Source organism: Panthera tigris, chromosome B1, assembly GCF_018350195.1.
Source record: "Panthera tigris isolate Pti1 chromosome B1, P.tigris_Pti1_mat1.1, whole genome shotgun sequence".
NCBI lineage: Eukaryota > Metazoa > Chordata > Mammalia > Carnivora > Felidae > Panthera > Panthera tigris.
In genome coordinates, this window is record NC_056663.1 from 146,838,985 (window position 1) to 146,864,313 (window position 25,329).

Below are 25,329 nucleotides of genomic sequence, written 5' to 3' on the forward strand. Positions count from 1 at the left end.
AATAGCAGCTAGCAACTAGAGTGCTGGGCAAGACAGAATTGAACTAGCTAGACCATTGTCCCAATCCCTCTAGTAAGATTTTCTATCGTTTTGATAATTAAGCACAAACTGCTCTTTAAGGCAAATCATCATTTATCACATAAAATATATACTAACTTACAGTGATATGAAAAGGGTAAACATTCTAAATTTTTAGAGGACTAGAACTTACGGAATAACTACTTGTCTTAAATGTGAAAATCAAGATCAGAAAAGAACAAACTGATCAGGGGTTTTGATTTCTCTTCATGGGAAAACCCTAAAGTATTTTGTTCTAATCCATTCTAAATAGCTCCTTAGATTCTCCCTAAAAGCCCGGCTTCAGAGTCAGAAATCTGCAGTTCTATTTCTAGCACTGATCGTGAATCTTCCCTTTGCCTCCATCTCTCAACCGTCAAGTGGGAATAACAATAGTTATTATCCCCTACATAGCTCATAAATAGGAGTGAGCAGCAGCCTGTGTGGACAGATACAAGATGACACCAAGCAAAGTGTATGCAAGATGCTAGGAAAATCATAAGCACATCCTACGAAGTCACAAAGAGTAAAAGAATGGTTCGTTTGCTTTCACATGGATGGCAAGAAGGACTCCTAAGCAGAGAACATCCACTAAGTTGGCTGTAGCCCTGGTGCAAGCAGAAAGCTAAAGCAGAAAGCTAAGCCGATAGGAGGGTATTGAATCTTGTGGGCACTACAGTCACAGAGCTGCGAGACCCACACTTCCTAAAAGATGCATAGCACTAATACCACTTATCATAAATAGCAATAAAGCAATAATAAACATAAGAGCATAACGTTCTAAAGGGAAAATGACCATTACAAAATGTACACCACAACAGACATTTCGGGTCTCCCTGCAGTACAACAGGCAGCACGTTAAAGCACAAGGCTGAGTACGGGGCAGTTCTTCACAACCGACTACCACATTCCTTGTGGGATTTCCTTGATTGGATTTCACAGGATGCAGCCATTGTAAATGGCCCCACATTACTCATACACAAAAAGGCTAATGAGACTCCCTACGCACTGATTATAGCAGGCACCAGTTCAGAGGACAGCAAATGGATAAAAATATTTCCTGGAAAAATGTTAACATGCTTGGATATATTGTTCAGACTATTGCCCTGAAATAGTTTTATGACATTATTGAATTACATTCCCTTGAATTGCCGGGCTCCCTTTGTTAATTCAAATGATGCTGTATTTCACCTCTAGACTAGTACCACTCTCCTGTACAGAAGAAAAGAATATGCCAGACAGGAGCAGATGATAAGAGGGATACACAAATAGTCACGATTTGCTACTCAATGAACTTGTATTATTGTTAAATAAAAAGCCCTCTACAATATTTTTTACTTGTAGCCTCCAAAGAAGAAAAGTAAGAAAAATGAAAATGCAAGAGCAATTTAACACTTCTTGGCATGTTTTTTTCTTTCAAGCCCCAGTAAAATCATTCCACAGAGACATAAACAAAACCATAGGAGCACAAGAGCTGGACGTCAGCCCTGATCTGAGTCAGCTAGCTGTTCGCCAGGTGATTGCTCAGATAGAACTGCAAGGCTCTGCTGGAATGTTTTCAAGTGAACAACTAAGTTACAGAAAACACAAATCATGATAATCCCATCAACTGAATAAGCTACAATCTTCTCCTTCTCTCTGCCATTTGTCCAATGACTGCCTACTAATGACCAGTATTATTCCGATCTATAGTGTCTACGAAATATAAAAATAGGGAGAAAATACCCGTATGAAAGAAAAACTAGCCTGTAATCTATGAATGGGGAGGCCATAAGGAAATGTTCTGATTTTCCTCCTAACGTGGCTCAAAGCAAACCTGGAGCCCCTTGTCTCTGTCAGTTTATCATGCCAAGACCATCTGAGATCACTGAGGATTCACAACCCTTCCTGCACACCTGAGGAAACCTAAAAAGAGAAAAGTCACCTGTCCTTGCCCTGTACCCACAAAAAGCACCCCCCACAAAGTTCCTATTCATATGGTAGTTTTATGGTGTCAAGTCAAAGATTACAAGCTTCTCTTTAAACTCTTCTTCACCACAAGTTTAAGTGAAGCATTAACTTCTATTCACCTACTGCACTCCGAAAATCAGCCTTCTAACTCTGGAGCTCAGCAGCAAGGCAGATAAACTGGATGACTTCTGAGGTGTTGCGTGGTGTAGTGAGTACATGATCATAATTAACTGTAATATGCTTCCTTTTAGGATAAGAATGTATATAACACATAACAATAAAGTGTACAAATTTAAGTGTGTAGCTTAATGATTTTTATATATCCATGTGTATATATACACATATATACTTACATGTATGTATATATGTATGTACCTATTGTCAATTTTCTGATAAAACATAGAGCAAATGAGAGCAACTCTGACCTCTGAATCACTGACCATCTGTATGACCCTGGACAAGTTACTTAAACTCTCAGACTCAGTTTCTTTATCTTAAAATACACATACCCATAGTTTACAATTTAAACATACTATGAGAATTAAAATGACTAATCCATAAGAATAAACTAGCACATGGCCCAGTTGGTTATTATTATAATTGTTATTATTACTACTATACAAGTGCCAAGTAATTTGATAGCATGAAAGATGAGCTAAGGCATCATTTCAGACTAAATCTCTCCGATATGCCTGCTCTGGATGTATCCTCATTCCACTGATTATCTAGCCATGATTTCCCTATAAGCACATTGTGGACCTCAGCAGGTCAGGGAGTAGCTTACCTTGTGGGCACAGGGACCTCAGTCAGGGCACCCAGCATGACCGCCTGCTGGAGCCGAACAAAGGCAATGAAAGGAGTATCCAAGAAGTCAACCTCCCCAACAAGCACGTTGGAGGCTTCTGCATCACGTGGAAGTTTTTTCATGAACTTATTCTTCAGCTGCATGGGAAGAGCCAAGAAAACACAACTTATTTCCAGAAAAGGGAACAAGAAGAGCCCCTCCATATATCACTCAAGGAAATTCCACACAACAGGCTCTAGCTAGCCATTTTTCTATTATGTTTAACCATTCTATTATAATAAACATTACTCTGGACTTTGAATTCAAAAATACTGAGGGTATAATCACATGGCTTACATATAAAACAATGTTTACATATAAAAAAAATCATTTATTTATGCACTCACTCAATAAACATATGTTCAGAGTCTACTATGAGGCCAGCATTGATCTACACTCTAGGGATGCAGGGATGGATCAACGAATTACATGCCTTCCTTGGGTCATGGGTCACATTTCAGCAGGAGAGAAACAAAATATGATTTACAGTAGTGATAAATGCTAAGCAGGAAAAATAAAATAGCTAAGAGGGTACTATTTTAGGTCCTACTTGGTCAGAGGAAGCCTCTGAAGAAGCACATTTTACATTGGAGTGAGGCGACAAGCCATGCCAGGATCTGCCTAAAGAAAATTCTACGCAAAGAGAACAGCAAGTGCTAAGGCTCTGAGACAGAAAAGAGCTTGGCAGAGAGGTTTAGTAAGAAGGTGAATGTGGTAGGAGCTAAAGCAGCAAAGGAGAGAAAACAGCAGCAAATGAAGTTGCATAGGTAAGGGGGAGAGCCAGGTGGTAAGGGCCTTGAAGGCCACAATTAAGAGTTTGGAATGCTTTAGGTAGGATTTGCCTGCTAAAAATCCAAATGAAAAGGGGAGTAGAAAGACATACATTTAGAAGATACTACCATGTAAAAAGAGTTTAAGACCATGAGACAGGATGACACAACCTTGAATGGGAGTACAGATAAAGAAGAGGGATAAGATCTAAACCCTGGGCCATTTTATCTTTCATAGAAATGGGAGGAGACGTAGGCAGAGGACACTGACAAAGAGCAGCCAGTGAGGTTGGAGGAAAACCAGGACTTCATCAACAATCAGGCGAACAAAGGGCTCAATGAAGAAAGTTTATCAGCTGAGTCAAAGGCTGCTGAAAGTTCAAATAAGATGAGAACCAGGAATGGATCAATGAGTTTGTCAAGAAGAAGGTGCTGGGTGATCTTGACAAGAGCAGCTATGGTGGGGAGTGGGTGCCCAGTGAAGAATGAGAAGTGAAGAAGTGGAGACAAGGGAGTAGAGAGATTTTGAGAAATGTTGCTACCAAGAAAAGGCAAGAAATAGGAAGACAGGTAAAGGAAAACATAAAACAGAATTTCTTTTAAATGGCAAGTGTGCTAACACTTTGGAATGTTAATGAGATAGATTATTTCTGCAGGAGACAAAGGGGACAACCGCAAAAAGAGCTCAGGGAATCCTGAACTATGGAGAAGAGAACCGAGAAGTGAGATGATGAGGAAGAGGGAGAAAGGGATGTGGGAATTTGAGGAAAGGGGTAAAGGCTTAAAGTAGTTTTCTTGGGAGGCTTATCTTGTAGGTGTTATTCGTCCCTGTCCCTGCCCTCCCCAACTCCCACTTAGAATAGGCCTGATGGAGCACTCTTCAGTGAGTGGGAAATACCTCCCAAAGGTCAAGGAAAACATTTCAACAATCGTGGAAGAATGAGATGTGAATTTTGCAGGACCATATGAAAGACAACAGACTTCTGATATATACTTATCATCAACATAAACATCCCTCCTCTTAGGTCAAAAGTTACTAGTATAAAAAGAACTCAGTACTTTTTGCCATGGATTAAAGTGGAAGGCATGCCTCCAATTTTCCCCATTCATAAAAAAGTTATAGTAACAATTTCCATTTAAAGAGTTCTTTTTTTTTTCCAAGTAAGCTCTAGACCCAATGTGGGACTTGAACTCATGACCCTGAGATCAATAGTCACATGGTCTACTGACTGAGCCAGCCAGATACCCCCATTTACAAAGTTCTTAATTGGGTAAAATATGTGACATGAGAAGTGATCCCTACAACTCCATCACTCTCATTAGTATTTTTATAAAACTGTTTTTTTAGTTTGGCACTTCATATAAGAAGAAAGCTATGAGGCAAAAGCAAGGACATCAAAGCTAATAATTTTATGGAAACAAACAAACAAAGCAAAGCCAGAGGGAGGGGCAGAGAGAGAGGGAGACACAGAATCTGAAGCAGGCTCCAGGCTCTGAGCTGTCAGCACAGAGCCCAACGCAGGGCTCGAACTCACAGACTGTGAGATCATGACCCGAGCTGAAGTCAGATGCTAAACCAACTAAGCCACCCACGCACCCCAAGATATATATATTTTTAGATGTTAGAACATGACTGCCTCTAAGTAGTAAGGGAGTTTTCCAAACTTTATACCATTAATCTTCCAAGAAATGTTAATATTTTTTTAATGTTTATTTATTTACTTTGAGAGAGAGAGAATGTGAGCAGGGGAGGAGCAGAGAGACAGAATCCCTAGCCAGCTCCACACTGTCAGTGCAGAGCCCGATGCAGGGCTCAAACTCATGAACTATGCAATCATGACCTGAGCCAAGATCAAGAGTGGGCTGCTTAACCAACTGAGCCACCTAGGCACCGCTGCTAATATATATATTTTTTAAATCTTTTAGATTTTTTTTTGGTATTTTTATTTATTTATTTTTAAATTTACATCCAAGTTAGTTAGCATATAGTGCAACAATGATTTTAGGAATAGATTCTTTAATGCCCCTTACCCATTTAGCTCATCCCATCCCCAATCCCTCCAGTACTTTGTGTTTGTTCTCTGTATTTAAGAATCTCTTATGTTTTGTCCCCCTCCCTGTTTTTGTATTACTTTTGTTTCCCTTCCCTTATGTTCATCTGTTTTATATCTTAAAGTCCTCATATGAGTGACGTCATATATTTGTCTTTCTCTGACTAATTTCACTTAGCATAACACCCTCTAGTCCCATCCACGTAGTTGCAAATGGAAAGATTTCATTCTTTTTGATTGCCGAGTAATACCCCATCATAAATATATATACCATATCTTCTTTATCCATTCACCCATTGATGGACATTTCGGGTCTTTCCATACTTTGGCTATTATTGTAAATCTCTCAGATTCTATAAATATTAAAAGAGCAGCCATGGGAAGGGTCTAAAAACATCAAGTTGCCAAAACTGTCATTCTCACCTAAGAAAGTTGCAGTAATGAATTGTTCTCTATAACACAGAGTAGAGTATAGGGTATGGCTAAGTGGCACAAATGCATAACAAAATATCGCTGCTCGAATAATCTTCCTCAGATTTTTCCCAGAGAGTTCCTATTATCAACAGTGGACACAAAAATCTATAATAATCTGATTTTATTTCCCATTCTCATCAGCAGATTCGTTGTTCTATCTAGTTAGGCAGGTAATCTGATCATAATCCCATTCTATTTTATGTAGTTAGACTCCCACACTCATTATAAAATAACTTTCCTTTCCACATTTCTACCTTTTCTAAACATTCTTCAGAGCTCAGCATGAGCCACTAAACCATCTCAGCCCACTTTCTTGGGAATTCTTGAAACACTCATTTCTGAATCATACTTTTGTTAAAGTTTAAATTTTTCCCCAAGTTTCTTGAGGATTACAACAGTTTATCCGCCATTACATTGGACACCTACCTTGCATATAATTCAGCGTAATAAATATTATGAGTGGAAAGAATAACTCTGTAGTACTAAAATCAGACCAAAACCCATCAAATGCCCAGGAAAGTTAGAGAGCTTCTACAGACTTACTCTAGAACCTGCTATGTCTGGATCTGTCACGAATCAACTACCTGACTCACAACACATGCAGAATATCCCACAGTTAATTATATATCTCTAAAAAATGTCTTACTGGGCACCTAGGTGGCTCAATTGGTTAAGCATCCAACTTTGGCTCAGGTCATGATCTCGCAGTCTATGAGTTCAAGCCCCACGTCAGGCTTTGCACTGACAGCTTGCTCAGAGTGTGGAGTCTGCTCCAGATTCTGTCTCCCTTTCTCTCTGCCCCTCCCCCACTCACACTCTGTCTCTCTCTCCAAAGTAAATAAACATTAAAAAAGATAATAATTAAAAATAAAATAAAATAAAATAAAAATAAAATAAAAAATGTCTTACTAGTACTATGTTACATTTACTAAGATTGTCATGCCCATATTAGGAAATTAGTATATTTTTAAGGCCAAAGGAAATATACCATATTCTATATGCTCTAAAGAGAAGTAGTTGCAAAGCCATGTTCCTTTAGATCAGCACACTCAAACTTCGTTTATGAAACACTAGTGTTCTCAGAGAAACTAACAGCTAATCTAAAATAAACAGGGGTGCCTGGGTGGCTTAGTCGGTTAAGCGTCCGACTTTGGCTCAGTTCATGATCTCGCAGTTCGTGAGTTCAAGCCCATGTCAGGCTCTGTGCTGACCACTCGGAGCCTACAGCCTGCTTCAGATTCTGTGTCTCCCTCTCTCTCTGCCCCTCCCCTGCTCACACTCTGTCTCTGTCTCTCTCAAAAATAGACATTAAAAAAATGTTTTTAAATTTTTTTTTAATGTTTTTATTTATTTTTGAGACAGAGAGAGACAGAGCGTGAGCGGGGGAGGGGCAGAGAGAGAGGGAGACACAGAATCCAAAGCAGGCTCCAAGCTCTGAGCTGTCAGCACAGAGCCGGATGCGAGGCTCAAGCTCACAGACTGTGAGATCACGACCTGAGCTGAAGTTGGACGCTTAACCGACTGAGGCACCCAGGCACGCCCCCCCCAAAAAATTTTTTTAATAAATAAAACAAACATGGATGGTGCCTGGGGTACCCCAGAACTCAGCCCCCAAGTGCCTCTTTCCTATCTACCCATACTCCCTGGGTACAGCTCATCAAATCTCATGCCTTTAAATACCATCTATATGTTGATGAGTCACACACTTGTATCCTCAGCCAGGACCTCTTCCCTGAACTCCAGACCTGTAACATCTCCACTTGAAATAGGTATTTTAACTTCACCTATCCAAAAACTGCACCCACCCTACCCGCCTCCCAACAGTCTCCTCAAACTGGTTCTTCCTACAATCTTCCTCATCTGGCTAATGGTAACCATTCTTCCATTGCTCAAGCCAAAATCTTGTAGTCATCTTAAATGCTTAGATACTTTCCTTTAACACCCCATACCCAATCTATCAGGAAATCCTATTGGAGCCACATGCAAAGTATATCCAGAATCTGACCATTTTCTCACCGCCTTCACTGCCACTACTCTTGTCCACGATCATCTGCTACGATTATCTCTCTCCTGGATAATGGCATTGGCATCCTAGCTGGATTATCTGCTTCTGCAAGTTGCACCCAATCTATTCACCAAAGTAGCCAGAGTAGTCAAATCAGGAGTCAGATCATGTCATTCCTCTTCTCAAAGCCCATTTCACTAAGAGGGAAGGCAATGCTGTCAGGACAAGACACAACCCCAGCATTATCTGGTTCCTATCAACAAGCTGACCTTATTTCCTCCTGCTCTCTCCCAGTCTTCTCCATGCCCACCACTCAAGACTCCATGTCCTCCCTCAAAATGCCAGCACATTCTAACCTCAGGGCCTTTACACCTGCTGTTGTTTCTGAATGTAGTGTCTGCATGGTTCTCTCCCTCACTTCCTTTGGATCTTTATTTAAAAGTCACCTTTTCATCAATGACTCTTTCCTGGGCCACGTTAATTAACATTTCAACCTCCTTCCCCTCACAAATTCTTCTTACTACTCTTCCCTGCTTTATTTTTTCTTTCTCTGTACTTATTACAAACATATTATGTTTTATTTATCATCTTTATTATCTGCCTCCCCACTAGAATGTAAGTTCCATTAAGGTAGAAATATCCATCCTTTTTTTTTTCAGTGTTGTATCTCTAATGCCTTGAAGAGTGTTGAGGAGAAAGGCTGAATAAATATCTCACCGCCTGAGATATTTGAATGAACAAATGGTGGTTATTATTTCTACTTTTCCCAATAGGCTTTTCAAACTCCCTCTTAAGAGTTATGAAAAACTGGAGGGCCTGGGTGACTCAGTCAGTTGAGCGTCTGACTTTGGCTCAGGTCATGATCTCACCATTCGTGAGTTCTAGCCCCACTTTGGGCTCTGTGCTGACAGCTCAGAGCCTGAAGCCTGGTTCAGATTCTGTGTTTCCCTCTCTCTCTGCCCACCTCCCCTTTATGCTCTGTCTCTCTCTTGCTCTCTCTCTCAAAAATAAATAAACACTTTTTAAAGATTTAAAAAAAAATGTTCTGGATAACCACTGCCTAGGCCATCCAAATTGACAAAAGGCCTAGTATGGCTATCTTAGTGAACTCCCCTGATAACAGTGATTGGTCCAAAGGATGGAAGCATGACTCAGCCAGGAACCACCCTTCTGGGAAATTAATATTTGAATGTACAAAAATCAACATTTTCCCCTTCACCTAAGGTTATTCCCCTGTGTTGAAAGTGTCTGTCATAGGACTGTCTACACTAGGAGAGAATGAGGTTAGCACCCAAAAGAAACAGACAAAAGCAGGAAAGAAAAATGGATAAAAAGAGAGATTTCTGAGCCCCAAATCCCAGGCCCTGAGTTACTGCAACATCTCCATTCTGTGAATTCATCAAGAATTCTTACTCATTACATAAGCTAGAAAATTCCATGTTGAGTTTAAATTAATTTGAGGTGATTTCTGTCTACTGAAGAGTCCAGACCCTTCACAAAAATGTATTCGTCAAGTAAATTTGCAGAATACCAAGTTAAATAAGGTTAAATGTTTCTATAATACAGACACTCTCAGAGCCTTGAATATGCCTCTATGCCCAGGAATGCTTTATCTCCCACTAGGAGATAAATAAGGTATGTTATGATATGAAGACATTTAAAACCGCTAATTTGGACAAATTTTTTCACCTCCCATTTAAATCCATTCTCAACTCCATGTAATTCGCTTCAAACTTTATGGATGCCTATAACGTTCAAGGCCTGGCAGTGGGCACTGCAGAGGACAGAGAGACCCTACTCTAAGAAAAAAACTGTAAACATTAAACAAAAAGGTGAAGAATAATCAGGAAATAAAAGCACAATAACAGACCATTAAGACAAGAACAGAATCTCGGGCTTTTAAATCAAGTTGAAAATCACCCAATAAACTCATCTGGATTGAATTCCAAAGATAAAGTTTGACATTCCTTTCCTATAGATCACTAGTTGCTTCTCCAAGGGATACACAGCCTGGATGCTATGCAGGGTCAACTACAAGAACACACACGGTGAATACAAATTCCTTCAGCCAACTTTAATTTCAAAGAAATAGATCTCAAATGGCTGCCATGTGGAGCTACAAACGCAACCCCACCAACTCTGTGAATCCAGATGTGTGCATTTCAGGTTCCTTTTATACTAGCTTGTATTCTTTCTTCCAGAGTGAGATCTTGCCATAATTACTCAGAAGTGTATGTCTTGCCTTCTGCCATAAATGTTTATTCTTGTATTTTTTTTAAGAGAGAGAGGGCTCAAGGGAGGAGGGGTAGAAGGTAAGGAGAGGGAGAGAGAAAGAGAGAGAGAGAGAGAGAGACAGAGAGACAGAGAGACAGAGAGACAGAGAGACAGAGAGAGAGACAGAGAGAATGAATCCCAAGCAGGCTCCATCCTCAGCATGGAGCCCAACACAGGGCTTGATCCCAAGATCCTGGGATTGTCACCTGAGCTGAAATCAAGAGTAGGACACTCAACTAACTGAGCCACCCAGGAGCCCCTATTCTTATAATTTCCAAAATTTCCTTACTTTCTAAGTAGTGTCCTAACAGCTCAGTGATCACAGTATTAGCGTACCAAGAAACTAGGTTACTTGGAATGATAGCTCTGTGAGATGACGGAAAAGTCACTCACACAAGCGCTATGCATCATATATAGGTAACTGAAAAGTCAATCTTCTGTACTCTACTCAGCCTAGATTCTCCTGCTGTCCTCTATGAAGGCAGTTTTTAGGTTTTGTATATAGGACGCATTACTAAGTAATTGCTAACCAACGTCAATGGATTGGGATGACCATTTGATTAACATTACGTCCTCCTAGCCTCCTTACTATCACCTTCAGATCTATAGCATCACCTGGTAAGTAGGTCCAAGCTACCATATTATTCCTCAGTCATTAGGCAGGTCTTTAAACCCTACCTCTTTTTGTCTGCCATTATTGGCACACGTGAAAACAAGTGCATCTGTTATAAAGTGCCATTTTTAACCAGGAGTACTTATAGTTTGTCATTTGAATCTGATTTATTAGAAGTGATCCTATGGGCTGTTCAATGTCCTTACCACAAGTGATGTTTTACAAATCGTAGAAACTTGAGGATACTTTCTCATTATTTTTTCAAAGCTTACACCTACTGCTACCCCATTCCATACATTTTCCTTTCCTCTCAATGAGAATAATTTTAATCTTCCAATTTGTATTTATTCTCAATTCACCCTGCTTAATGACTCATGTCCATATGCTAACATCTACCTGCTTTCCTGGGCAAAGAGCTTATTCCTGGCTTTCTTATTGGTGTTCTTTCCTGATTTCCCCCCCTTCCATTCTCTCTGAAAATTGCTAGCTCTGATTCCTTCCCAAACAAACTCATCTTCTAAGCTCAAAATCATTCTAGATCACTATAGGACCATGTCCTTCCACCGCAAAGAAATCTGTGTTAGTAGTTATTAGGATTACTATACCTATCTGTTTCTTTATGACAGTCCCAGTTTACCCCCACTGTCCTACTGTGATTGTTAATATTACCTTCTTTCATACTCAAAAGTGTCTTGTGCTAAGAAAAAAATTATATGGTCACCCTATATTTTAATCTCACTGAGGTTGACTTTTGAGAAGTACCTAAGATATGGGACCTTTAAGATTTAAGGAACTCATAAGTAGGAGGGAAAGCCAAGGCCAAACAGCATCTCAGTAAATTATTTATGCTACTTGAGTTTAAATGTATTCATTTACTATGTACAAACAATATTAACTATTAGGGTAGAGGAAAAAAGTGCTCTCTCACTCACCAGAGTGAGATGATTGTGCCTCTGTCCACTCCCTTTCTCTACATCTTGGGAAAAAATGGTCAATTTGATGGATTAGAGTTTGACAGATTCATTGGGACTTTTTTCTAATGGAAGGGGTTACAGTGCCTTGAAGACAAGAAGCAAGCTGATGGTTTTCTCCTATAGCAAGACAAATGAATGGATAAAAAAAAAATTAGAGAGAGAGAGAGAAGAGAGTGAGAGAGAGAGACTCATCTTCATCCATGTGGCTGGTTAGGTAAGGAGACTCAGAATCTGTTTCATAGGCTCAACTACATTTCTCTATCATGAATCCCAGGATTTAGAGTCTGTGTGGGTGTTGTAGGCCTGGAGCTATGTATTTAGTGAACTAAAAATGTTCAACCTAAAAAATGTTTCTAAGAGACTTCACTTTCAGCTATGGTAAACTAGCTTGCATCACACCAACTCTTCCAGCAAGAAAAACTGATGAATTTTTGTAATCTGCTTAAAGGCATCAGAGAGTTACTATGCCATTAAAAATTTGAGGAACCCACGTCCCTGAAAAAGCGACACTGTGTAAAGATGAGGTTAAATTCAGCTCTGACTTTCTTCTAAAGGCATTTGATAATTCCTAACTAGCTGCAGAGCTTCAGAAATTGAGCAGAGCCTTCAGCAGTCTCAAAGTAATGGACAAGCATGCCAGTTGAGACCTCTAAAAGACAAGACCCAAGGCACAAAGGCAAACTAGTAATAGACTAATCCACATAAAGACTGAAATCCAGCTTCCAATCAGCTCAATTCCAGACTGAATAGTAAGATGACCTGCTCCTCACCTAAATCCCAGCCCAAAGCGAAATAAATGAACTCTGAAGAAAGATAATATCATCCTGAGTGTCAAATTATCTCTACCACGTATATATTATATCTGACATTCAATCAGAATTACTAGGAATACTAGTAGATAAGATCAAGTGACTGGGACCCAAGAAAAAAAAATGGAAATTAGAAACAAAGGAGAACTACACATTAAAATGATCAGACACAGACTTTGAAATAACTTAACAATATTTTTACAATATTGGTTACAAGATGGAAAATTTCACAAGAATCATGTTTAAAAACAAAGTAGATTTCTTAGATATTAAAACATACATCATTGACTTACTAAAGTCAATATTACTCATAATATGAAAATATGACATATAAAAATTTGTAGAACATCATTAAATATGTGCATTGAGGAAAATTCATGGTCTTAAATGCAAATATTACAAAAGATGAAACGCTAAAGTTTGATGACCTAAATAACTCTCTCAGAATAAATAAAGACTGAATATTAAGGTGACCTGCTCCTCACCTAAATGAAATGAAACTCAAATAAAGTGAGTTTTGTGAGAAAGAAGTGAGAAATGAGGTATAAAGAAGAAAATTAGAAAAATAAGAAAAGAAATCATTACATAGAAAACAAATATACTATGCTGGTCATGTTCTATTTCATAATCTGAATAACAATTATACATATGTATTCACAATGTGAAAAATCATCAAGTAGATTTATAATTTATATATGTCTGCATAAATAAATCACACACATACATTTTACTTTAATAAAATAATTATACTATGATGAGTTTCTTAATAAACTGTTATTTCATTGTAAATCTGGCTTATAAATTGTTCTCCCTTGACAGAAAATCCTTAAAGGAAATCAAACACAGTGAAAAACCTATATTCCACAACCTAAGTCATACTTTAAAGGCTTATGTAAAGATTGAAAGAGAGAAGAGGTGAAATACCTAGCAAGATATCAAAAAAAAAAAAGGTGGGGCTCACTCCTTCCCCAGTCTTTTTGGTTTCTCCAACATGGAAAGTAGCCTCCCTACTGCCTTCTCTCTTCCTATTGTGCATACTAGGGAGATTACCCGAATGTGTTATATCTGAGGTGATATATTCCTGCCTTTAACTTCCAATAGTATATAAATCATTAATTTCCACTGCTCAACATCAATATAATATAACCTAATCAAGTATATGGTCTTCAGGTTAAAATTAGGCTCCAACGGTGTAGGCACTAAGAAGCAGACCACTGTGAAAACGAATGGGATAATTTTAAAAACAGGTTTGATCTACCAAGAGCTACATATGCTACTTAGAGCAGACCTAGAGTCTCAAACTCTGGGAATCCTGGAACCTAATGGCTAGAAACCAGTGGAGTGCCTACACTGAACTGAAGACTTTCCCTATCTCCCATCTTCCTTCCCACTTTTCAGCAGTACCTCTCATCCCACATACAAAGGAGAGCTGATTTGAAATAGTCAAATTCTAAATCAATTAGCCTATACCAGCTTTCCCCCCAGGTACTGGGAAAATAGTTATTCTCATTATAAGCTCTGTTTTGGCCTTCCTTTGTAGTCAGGGGTTCCCAGTATAAAGGCAGGCCTGCTCTTGAGTTCCAAGTACAAGGAGCTTGTTTTGCTTCTATCATCTTTATAATACCAAGATGAGGCAGAAGGCTCTGCCTAGTTCACCAGGGTTGTGCTTTGGGGTTTGCAGCCAAAGCCTCAGCCAGTAATAAAGGGTTCCTTGGACTTTGTTTCTCTGTGTACACATTTCCCCTGATGATCTTCTCAAGAGAGTGTTGGGCTAAGGACAGGGTTGGGTGTTCCTGAACAGCCTGGACAAACATCTCTTTTTTTTTTTTTTTTTTTAAATAAAAGTAATTTTATTTTTTTATTTTTTTTTTAATTCTGAAATTTTTTTTATTTTTAATGTTTATTTTTTTAATATATGAAATTTACTGTCATATTGGTTTCCATACAACACCCAGTGCTCATCCCAAAAGGTGCCCTCCTCAATACCCATCACTCACCCTACCCTCCCTCCCACCCCCCATCAACCCTCAGTTTGTTCTCAGTTTTTAACAGTCTCTTATGCTTTGGACAAACATCTCTTAAACACACCCCAACACTCCATCCTTAAATCTCATTTCTTTATTTTAAATTATATGGTTGCCCAATTAGGAAATGGCAGAAGGAGGAAAAAGAGAAGAATCACTGTTTCATAGCTTAACCAGGTATTGCTTTTTATTTCAAGACCACATAAGAAAAATAATCTTAAAACTTTTCCATTACATGAAGATATCATTTGCTCATCCCTTAAGCTAATTTGTGGGACTTTTTTGATGTAAAAGACAGAATTACTGGAATAATTACTACAAATATTTTTGTTTCATTTTTAATGGAAGCTCTGATTGCCCTTTAGGTTATCTTCAAGCTGTGACTTACAAGAATATTTCCAAAGGCTAAATTTAAAAACCATTGGCTCAATGTCTAAGAGGTCTAAAAACAGATGATAGATAGATAGATAGATAGATAGATAGATAGATAGATGCTATTGATTGATAACCTACAGAATCCAAAATTTAGGTAATCACTGATAATGTTATTACTAATGATCATTTATGATGTGATCTGAGATTTCCAGAATGTATAAAATATGAAAGAGTGCAAAAAAAGTCAGTAAAAAAGACAAGATGCCAAAAGGCTCTGTGGCTACATATTTTACTTTTTGAACACTCTTCTCCTTTGGTTTATTCCATTTTTAAAAAATACAAAATGAAAACAGTCCCCTGAGGGTGAAAATTTGATTTTCTAATTTTTCCTTCCAAATATAGACATCTTACCACCATTAATGCAAATGATTCTGCAAAGCAGCACATTTACAAACGGCTATTAAACTAAATATAACATTAAGTACAATCCATTAGTTCTGATTTCCTAAATAGGATGAAATTTCAAGTACTGACCTAGTTTAAAAATCAACTTGTCAAAATCTCTAGTCACATTTTCTTATGTCTTGCATCATTAAAAAATCATACCGTCAATATGTTTATAGCTATTTACAGTTTTTAAAACACTTTTACATTTCCTACCTTACTGAATTCGTATAGCAAGCTTATGAGAAATATATTATTAAACCACTTTCCAGATGAAAGAAACTACAGTTCAAGAAGTTGAAGAAACTTCATGTAATACAGCCAAATGGTCAAGCCAAGACACGAATTCTAACTTTTAATGCTCTATTTCACTGCACTGTGAAACTCTTATATTTCTGATAGATATATTTTGCTACCTAGAAAGTTTAAAAGATAATTTCCCTGAAACCTCTAAACCTCTTATATAGCAAACTAATGTCAAGCACCTACAATAGTTTAGGCTCTGTACAGATAATCTGTAAAAATTTTCATTGAGCACATTTATAGAATTTAATACATAACCTAAAATGGGTCAGAGAGAAAATGCAGAGAAAAGCACCTTTAAAAGTATTTAAAGTAAATCAAGAATCTGTAGGAGTTAGGTGATGTTTTTAAAAGTTATTTTTCCTTGGGGTGCTTGGGTGGCTCAGTAGGTTAAGCGTCTGTCTGACTCTTGATTTCAGCTCAGGTATGATCTCGTGGTTGTGAGATCCAGCCCTGCATCAGGCCCTGTGCTGAGCATGGAGCCTGCTTGGGATTCTCTCTCTCCCCTTGTCTCTCTCAAAATAAATATGTAAACATTTAATAAAAGTTGCTTTCCCTCTTTTGCTGTTGTTTCATGAACTCCACTTGTACACACAGACAGGTGATCTACTCTGTGCATCAAGGAAGGAGACTTGAAATACTCATTAATCGATTCTGTTGGAAATGCCCTCTGTCTGGATGCCTGCCCTCCATGCCCTGTCCCTTAGGTGCTAAATACAACTTGTGCCTCCAAACTCTAGCGAGAATTACAAGGAGGGTAAGCCTGACCCCGACACCTCCAACTTGCCCTGATGTTGTTCTACCACAGAACGCTAGCCTTCCCTCTGTGATTATACTTATCACAATGCAGTCATTGACTGACTTGGCTATGACTTTTATTAGAAAATTACCTTTGAAAAGAGTTGTAAAGAACCCTGTAAAAAGGAACCAGGTATTATTCTACTTTGTTCCCCAGTGCCTTATAAGGGTATAGCCTTGCAGTAAGTGTTCACTAAATATCTGTTAAATGCACAGAATCTATGTGATCACATCTGTGTTGTGGTACCCTTATATTCCACATAAATACAGGTGAGGACACTGAGGGCCCAGGAAAGGTGCTCCATTTAGTGGCAGAATACTTGAGAAAGGTCTATGGGGAGAAGCAAAGAGCCTTTACTGGTTCCAAAACTTACAAGCATAGTCCAGTGAAAATTAATTTTTATATTTGAGTTGGTTGGTAGCTACCATTCATTGTTTTTTTGTTTTGTTTTGTTTTTTTATTTTGTTTTTTTTTTTAATCCCTGCTAAAGTGCCTTAAAGTACTACACTTCTCTGGAATCTATGAGGAAAATTTTGAGAGGGAGTCCCATTTTTGGAGAATATCTGTACGTTGAATTCCTTCCCAACTTAAAATTTCAAAATCTCCATTTGGTAAAACTGCATTCAAAAGCACCATCATTAAGAGGCACAATGGCCTTCAACAATAATTTTTAAATATTAGGATTAATACTAATAATGATTACTAACATTTTTAAATCAATGGTTCCTGGCCAGATACCACACCAGGAACTCTGCATGAGTTTTCTTATTAAATTCTCACCACATTTCTATAAGCAAGTTATTGTTGTCACTAGTTACCCAGGAGGACATGTGATTTAGAGATTACACAATTGAAAATCACAAAACCAGAAAAGGCAGAGCAAGGATTCAAACCAAAGTCTGTCTATGTCCAGAATCCAAGCTTTACACCTGCTAAGCTTGGAGATTGTTTAGGTGTTTAAATCAGAGCTCTCAGCAAACCTCAGTTCTTCCTCCTATTAGCTGTAGAACATTGGGCAAATGATTTCATTTCTTTGAGTTTCCTCATCTATAAGACGGGGATAACAAATGACTATATCATAGAGGTAAAAGGAGTAGATGAAAGGATGTTTCAGGGTGTTTAATAAGCATAGCACTAAGTAAATAACAGACCCCTCAATAATTGTGTTAAAACAGGAATATTATGAGCCTGTGACCCAAGAGAGCATCAGTGGGGATAGAATGTTGAAAAGAGATTTTATAAACATTAAAAGGCAGAACACAGAAGACTTGTTGAATGCCTGGATAGATGAAGTGAAGGAGAAGGCAGAGTCCAGAATGGCACACAATACTAGTACTATATTTTTTCAAATGCTCAATGCTCCCCAACATCAAAAGCAAATATTTGACCAATACTGATGAGTAACAGATGCACCAGTGAAAACTTGGCTGAGCCCTAAAAATACTTGTACCCTACAGTTTCATTTTATTTTAACCTAAGGAACAGAATGGTAACAATAATTACTCCCATGTTAGGGCTTTAATATCATCCTAGAATATACGGGAAAGGGGCACAATACAATTTTTCTCTCCAAAGGAATAAAGTAAAAGACAGGTTGACACCACATTTAATTCAGAAACAATTTTCTGAATTTTAGGAAGAAATCTCTTCCCCAGTTTGCATCATAGACTTAAGTACATATATCCATCCAGTACAGTACTGTTGTAGGAAGGTAATTCTACCAAATTTATAGATGCATGAGTTTTAACTTGAGAAGGTTGCAGAGATCCCTTCCCCATGGTAAGGCTAAAAAATTAGATAAACAGAAGGCTGAGGTGAATGTGGGTGGATAAGTGCAGCTATACAGTAAAACAAATATAATTCCTCACAATAATAGCACCATTTTATCTGCATTCCCTCAAAATGACACACTCGTCCTTGAATGACCGTGTTTTCAGCAGGAAGGAAAAAAAAAAAAAAAACCTTAAATGCTTTACTTCTAACTCTCACCCTACCTATTAATATCTAAAAAGCAGTATCTGTGTACAGTCTTCCCTCTCCTACCCCAAAAAGAAAGATCCTAAACATAGGGTTCCTTTCATTCTTTCTGCCCCATAATCTCCTGCTGCCATTGGGAGAGGGGGGCTGCAGAGGGAACAATCAAATGAAGACAAAACAAAAATTAGCATCACAGGGTTAATGACTTCAGGAGAAAATTATAGTTTCAGGGGAAATGCTTCATGTGCATTCTCTTCTGCCCACATCCCAGACAAGGTAGCTAATAAAAAACACAGACTGCTCTTTTAAAAACAAAAAGTGCAAAGGATTAGAGGTGGGAAGGTGGGAGGCCATGTAGGCAACTCAGAGTCTAAAGTTAATGGCTCAAACACACCACTGCAGAGTGCTTTTCTTGAGTGGAAGTGGAGAAAATATTGCCCACCACCCCCACCATGTGCTCCACCCCAAAACAGTCCACGAGCCAGGCAGGCTCTGCTCTTCACACTGTATGGACCTCGGAGCTGGCAGTTCAGGCTTCAACCTTCTACTTCTCTAGCTTCGACCTCAGCTCTTCAGTTCCTTTCACTCAGAACAAGACGGAAGAGGCAGGGCTCTTGTCAAAATACAGATCAGCGGTTCTAAACCTGGGGTCCCTGGTGGGAGTCCAGGGGGTCCACAGGGACTTTGAAATTACATGCAAGCTTTTGTGCCTACACATTAATTGTGCATTTCTCTGGTGAAAACATCCATGATTTCATCAGAAGCTAAATGGATTACTGACACGGGAAAAAGCATTAAAAAACCCACTGCATTAGTCTTTCAACTGAAAAAGTACATAACAAAGGACAAAGCTGCTATTTTCTGAGGTTTAGGCCTTCATATACAGAGTTCATACTGAAAGCTTCTCATGGTCCAAGGACGGGGAAATTCGTACTAGGAAAAGAGATACACAGAACACTGCAATGGGGAAAAGGAAGAACATGCCACATGCTTGTCACTGGCAAGAACATGTTCCCTAGATGATTCCTGCAGAATCTGGGAACTGAATGGGACCCAGAAGGGCCCAGTTCTGGCTCTCCTGAGTCTCAGAGAAGCTAAATATTCATTCAAGGTCACACTTCTAGAACAGCAGCAAGGACAGGATAGCTGCCCTCTCCTGAGCCCTCTGCCTCCATTTCCACACACCACCAGGACAGAAAATAATTAAAAGAATCACCCACTAAAATACTGTCTTTAAAAAGCCAGTGGATGAATGTTGTTAAATATAGAAATACTTTCCACTTAGCACATCACATGTGGTGACAAAAATCAGCCTGTAAAACACTGGAAAAGCATTAAAAAACCACTGCATTAGGCAGTGGATATAACTCTTAAGACCTGTCTACGTGGGTGCTTTAATATCTGACTACTTGGAGTCTAACAAGAAATCGTCAATAAGACGTCCATCTGCAGAGAGACAATAGAGGCAAAGCACACCATCTATTGACTTCCAAATGACTGCTAGCAATTCTCTGAGAATTCAATACTGTCAGCTGGGAAACATTTAAACCAGGTCCTTCCAGGGCTGAGATGTACAAGGGACCATATGGCCCCAGCAGAACACTTCAAACAGGCAGCTGTATAACTATAATTAAATCTGTAGTAGTCATGCTATTATTTATTTAGCATATTTTTTTAATGTACCCTCCGCTGAGGTCTCTGAGAACATGTACCAAATTAGAACAATAGAAAATATGGAAGAAGTAGATAAAGAGAATCAAGGGGAGAATGAAGTTCTGACACGAGAGCAGACCACAGCTAAACAGAAGTTTCCCCGAGGGGTTCTTCACTAGTACCTGGTGGGTTCTGACTGAGCACCAGCAGGTGATGACCACCTTACTGACATGAATATTGAGCCTGAAGGTTCATTCACTCTCTTGATAACTCTGGTTCCAGGGCTAAGTTCTACCTCTTTTTGAATTTTGAATTTTTGAATCCCCATGTGCCATTCATTTAACATTCATCAAACCATAAAATCTTAAAAGAACTCAAAGACTAGTCCAATTTCCCACCCAATGACTATAGTTCTAACATACAGTCATTTGCTTCTTGTTGACACTATAGTGAAAGCATTCGGTTCAAGAATTAACTCAAATGTCACCGCTGGCCAGTCCCCAGCCCCTAGCAGAATTCATACTCCTTTCTCTGGGCTAAGACATCTACCACCCTACATTATTTATAGATTTATCTCGCATTCTGAAATCAGAACCCCTAAAAGGCAGAGACTGTGTTCTATTCATTTTTTGCAGTCCTGAACTCTTGTATTGTGCAAAGGAGGACTTAATTATAGCTTCATAAATAAATTACTGATAGAGCTCAATTTCCTATTGAATTCATCTTTACACTAAAATAAAAGCTGCCTCCATGAAACATACACCTTCTATTGTATTTTATGTCTACAGCAACAGACAGTAAATCTATCTCTTTCACTATAAAGCGACCTTCATGACCTTCATACCCCTCAAACCTTCTCATTTCCAAGAGTTTGGGTTAAGTTACTTCAATTATTCTTAGGTTAGTGCCCAGGCATCTCACCATCCTAGTTACCATAACCACCACACCCCCGCAACTGTTTCTGAGTAATGGGCATCTTTGAAAAATGTAATTCTGATGAAAGTCATAAACCTTCTATCCAAATATAGCAGGACTTTTCCTATATTCTTATTCACTTCATTTTTTGAACTTACATGATTTACCTTTACTCTTTTTTTTTTTTAATTTACCTTTACTCTTGTTAAATTCCTTGTGGTTTCAGCCTGTCAAGGCCATTATCCATCTTGATTCTAGGATTTAAAATGTAAATAGCTAACCTTGTCAGTTTTGTGTCCTCTGAGAATCTGATAAGCATGCATTGTGCCTTAATCCAAATTGCTCAAAAATCTGTTCAATGGGGCAGTACAAGCCAAAAAATGCCAAGGCATTAGAAACCTTTTCCATAGTTACAGTGGTTACTAATCCACATACTTTAAGTACAATTTTGCTCCAGCTAAAAACCCTTTGATGGTCACACAACCCTCAGCTCATCAAAATGCTTACAACGTCATCACGAACTTTATGGACGCTTACTACAATCAAGTGGCCTGTTCAGAAAAGAAATGTAGTAAATAAATATTTTTAAGTTCTTCTATTCAACATGCATAGCAATGATTTAGATCACAGGGTAGCAAATTTTGTCTTTGAAAGATCAAACAGTAAATATTTTGGGCTTGGCAGGCACAATGCATGACTTACAGTGTCTATCACATATTCTTTTATTTTTTTACACAACACTTTAATACTAACCATTCTTATCTTAACCATTTTTGGACCACTGGCAGGCAGTTTATGACCCATGAGCCATAGTTTGCTAGACATTATCTTCTCAATTCTGAAGCAAATAGCCTATTGGTGAAGACAAGCATTTGGCCAACAATTAAAATAGGTAATTATTCAATGACAGTTATGGTAGATGTCATGATGGAAAAGCAAAATGTGCAACTAGAGCTCATAACCACAGTCTCTTAGACTGGAGAGTCACCAAAAACTTCCCCCAAGAGGTGACATTTACAGAGGAGTGCATGAACACCAGTTGCCTGCGCAGGAAAAGCATTTTAGTCAGAGGAAACAGCCCAAGCAAAGGCCCCAAGGCAGAGGGAGACTGGCACCTTAATAGACCGAAAAGAACATTTGTATGGCTGGAGTATAATCAGCAAGGGAAAGAACCTTGCGAAATGACTTTGGAGACAGAAATTAGGCAGGACAGCGCAGGGCTTTAAAGGCCATTTTAAGGATCCTGCGTTCATCAAAAAGGCAGTGGGAGGCCATCAAATGGCTTTAAGCCTTGAGTGTTGCTTTTGGCACTCTCCTTCAGTGCAAAGCCTGTCTTGTATTTTCTATATGCCTTCATGGCACTTAATCAGTTTTATACATTCTCAGATTTAAAAACCATAATGGTTTGTATTACTGCAAAAATTCTTAACATACTGCTATTGGCTGGCTAGCAGCTTGTTACCTTCAGGAAAGAAGAAGGAAAAGAGAAAACACCACCACTACAAAATTTCACTTGTATGCTCCCATGGGAACTATTTAATGTAGAATCATTCTACATTGGGATCTATTCTAATAAAAATTAAAAATACCCCAGTGTTCTATTTTGCTACTTTCTCTTAAACTGCTGCTCCAAAAGTTAAAACTATATTGCTTTACTTATATTACTCACTCCACTTTCCCTTTGATGGCTTTGTTTCATAGTTTAACCTAGTCCACTATTCACAGGGAAGCAGAAGGCAGTGAGCAGGAACCTCATCTCTACCTGGTATATTTCACACATATTGTCTTGTTTTATTCTCATAAGAACCTGAGAAATCAGGTTTTTACCCACTCTTTCAAGGCTCAGAGACATTAAGTGTCTGCATACAACCACTCGGCTCATAAGGAAGGAAGCTACTATTTGAACCAACATCTCTGGGATTATAAAACCCAGACTTTTCTACGACTTCAAGCAAAAAACTTCTCCTATTATCCAGAAAATTCTGGCGGGGGGGTGGGAGTGGGGGGGAATACCTCTAAATCTTCTATGCCATTGATTTAAATCCTTTTTCTCCAAGTCCTTCCATGCTGAGATATTACAAAGTAGGGGTTTGGATCAAGAAGGCACAGCTAAAATGAGACAATATAACCCACAGCACACAATTTAAACCATGGAAGGCAGGGAGTATATAATATAGGAGTACACAGCCCATACTATGACTAGAAAAGGTAGAACCTTCTAAAAAGCCTTTCATTTTCATTGATTCTGTTTTTTATTTTAATAAAACATGCATGTTGTCCTACTTCAATACATATTTGAAAAATGAAAACCTATAGGGAATTGTTAGAAGTATAACTAGAAGCTTTGAGAAGAATTCATTGCACTCTTCTGCATTAGCAGGACTTCATTCCCGGAGTTCCAAGAAGACGCGGGGACACAGGAACAACATTGCCATCATCCCAAGAAAATCCCTTTATGACATGTTTTACAGAAGTTTTCATGATCCCCTGATGACAACAGTTACTCCATGAGAATCCCACATTTAGAAAAAGAGTCTTACAACTAATTTAAGTACTAGTAGCAGTTGTTATTTTTCTAAACAAGATCTTCCTTCTGGGTGTAGTGTCTGGAGATCACTTCTTAGAGATCATAATTCAACAAGGCAATAAATTATGCACCTAGTTTTCCTTCATACAAAACCACAATACACAGGTTACTTATTGAAATTTCTGGAATTCCCCTTGTTTATTTCTCAGTATCACAAATAAGCTAATATTAAAATAGGCTTTAACCATCAGCATGATTTGCGGAACAATGAGTAATGCAATCAGAAGACACCGTGAGGAAAGATCAACATTTGCTCTGACCAAAAGGTTTTTTGGAAACAAGCCATCCCAATACATAGCTGTATTTCAACTTGACTTGTTATTGTTTATTTTCAATAATATAGTTGGGTGTTTACCATAATGCTGCCCTGGCAATCTAAACTATAGAAAACTGTATGAGTAAAACAGGGTTACAATAATGTACAGAACTGTAAAGTCAATAATAAATCCCACCCAGTGACAAATTCTTTCCAAATTTGATACACCTTACCAATAATTTCTCACTAATTTCATACAAAGTGAAGTAGCTCATATCTAAAAGCACACTGTTGAATAGTCCATCATTTGAAATGTGCTATCCTTGGGAAAACTTAGCAATCCCATGTCATCTTGCAATAGAACATCTTTCTGTGCTGACAGTTGGTTTTTCCAATATGTCCTTGTGCCACACTATACTTTGTTTTAAATAAAGGGCAAAAAAAAAAAAAATATGGTGTTTTCTTTAAACTATGTCAATCAGCCAGTTAACTATGTTCCATTGAGCTTTCATCATGAGAAAAATGTGTAAATGGATTTGTAACAAATGAAAGAGCAAACTATATTTGAAATGTTAGCATTTGCATTATTGTCCTAGCCAAAAAAAGGAAATTTTAAATGTAGGAGATGAGCAAGAATGTGCATTTCAAGCAACTGGTTAACCTAATGAAACACTCCATCAGTGGTCAGAGGAAATACTAATTTTTGAAGTCACCAGAATGAAAAGATAAGACAATAACAATACTTAAATCGCCTTTCTCGGAGAAACTCTCATACACATTTTCTCACCCTCGAAAAAGAAAAAGTTCTCAAAAAAGGGTAAATAGAGGCTGATTCACCCTTGATTAATCATCAACATTCCCAACAGCAACGAATTCACAAGACTGCTGCCTCTACCTTTCCCCAGACCCTCTGCCTCCCCACATTCCACCCCATAAGGGAGATGAAGACATACATACACACAAAAAACAGTAACAAACAAGTGAATCTTTGTGAAATGACAAATAGTAACTGCCAGGCAGTGTCAGAAATTCAAGACAGGAGTAATTAACATGAACCAGAAAGTTCAAGGATGCATGTAAGGGAAAAAGTAGCACTTGACTTCGGCCTTGGAGTAAAGGTAGGACTTGGAAAGGTAGAGAAGAGACATTTGGGTCCAATGGAAATGAGCATGCAA

General features: G+C 38.4%; 1 protein-coding gene across 1 annotated transcript in view; it reads right to left on the minus strand.

The window, feature by feature from the left end:
- Window positions 1–25,329, minus strand: part of SLC4A4 (solute carrier family 4 member 4) — a 356,758-nt gene that overhangs the window by 116,790 nt on the left and 214,639 nt on the right. Inside the window, exon 8 of the mRNA XM_042984402.1 lies at window positions 2,792–2,949. Coding sequence (XP_042840336.1) covers window positions 2,792–2,949 — 158 coding nt within the window. The remainder of the gene's footprint in view (window positions 1–2,791; window positions 2,950–25,329) is intronic.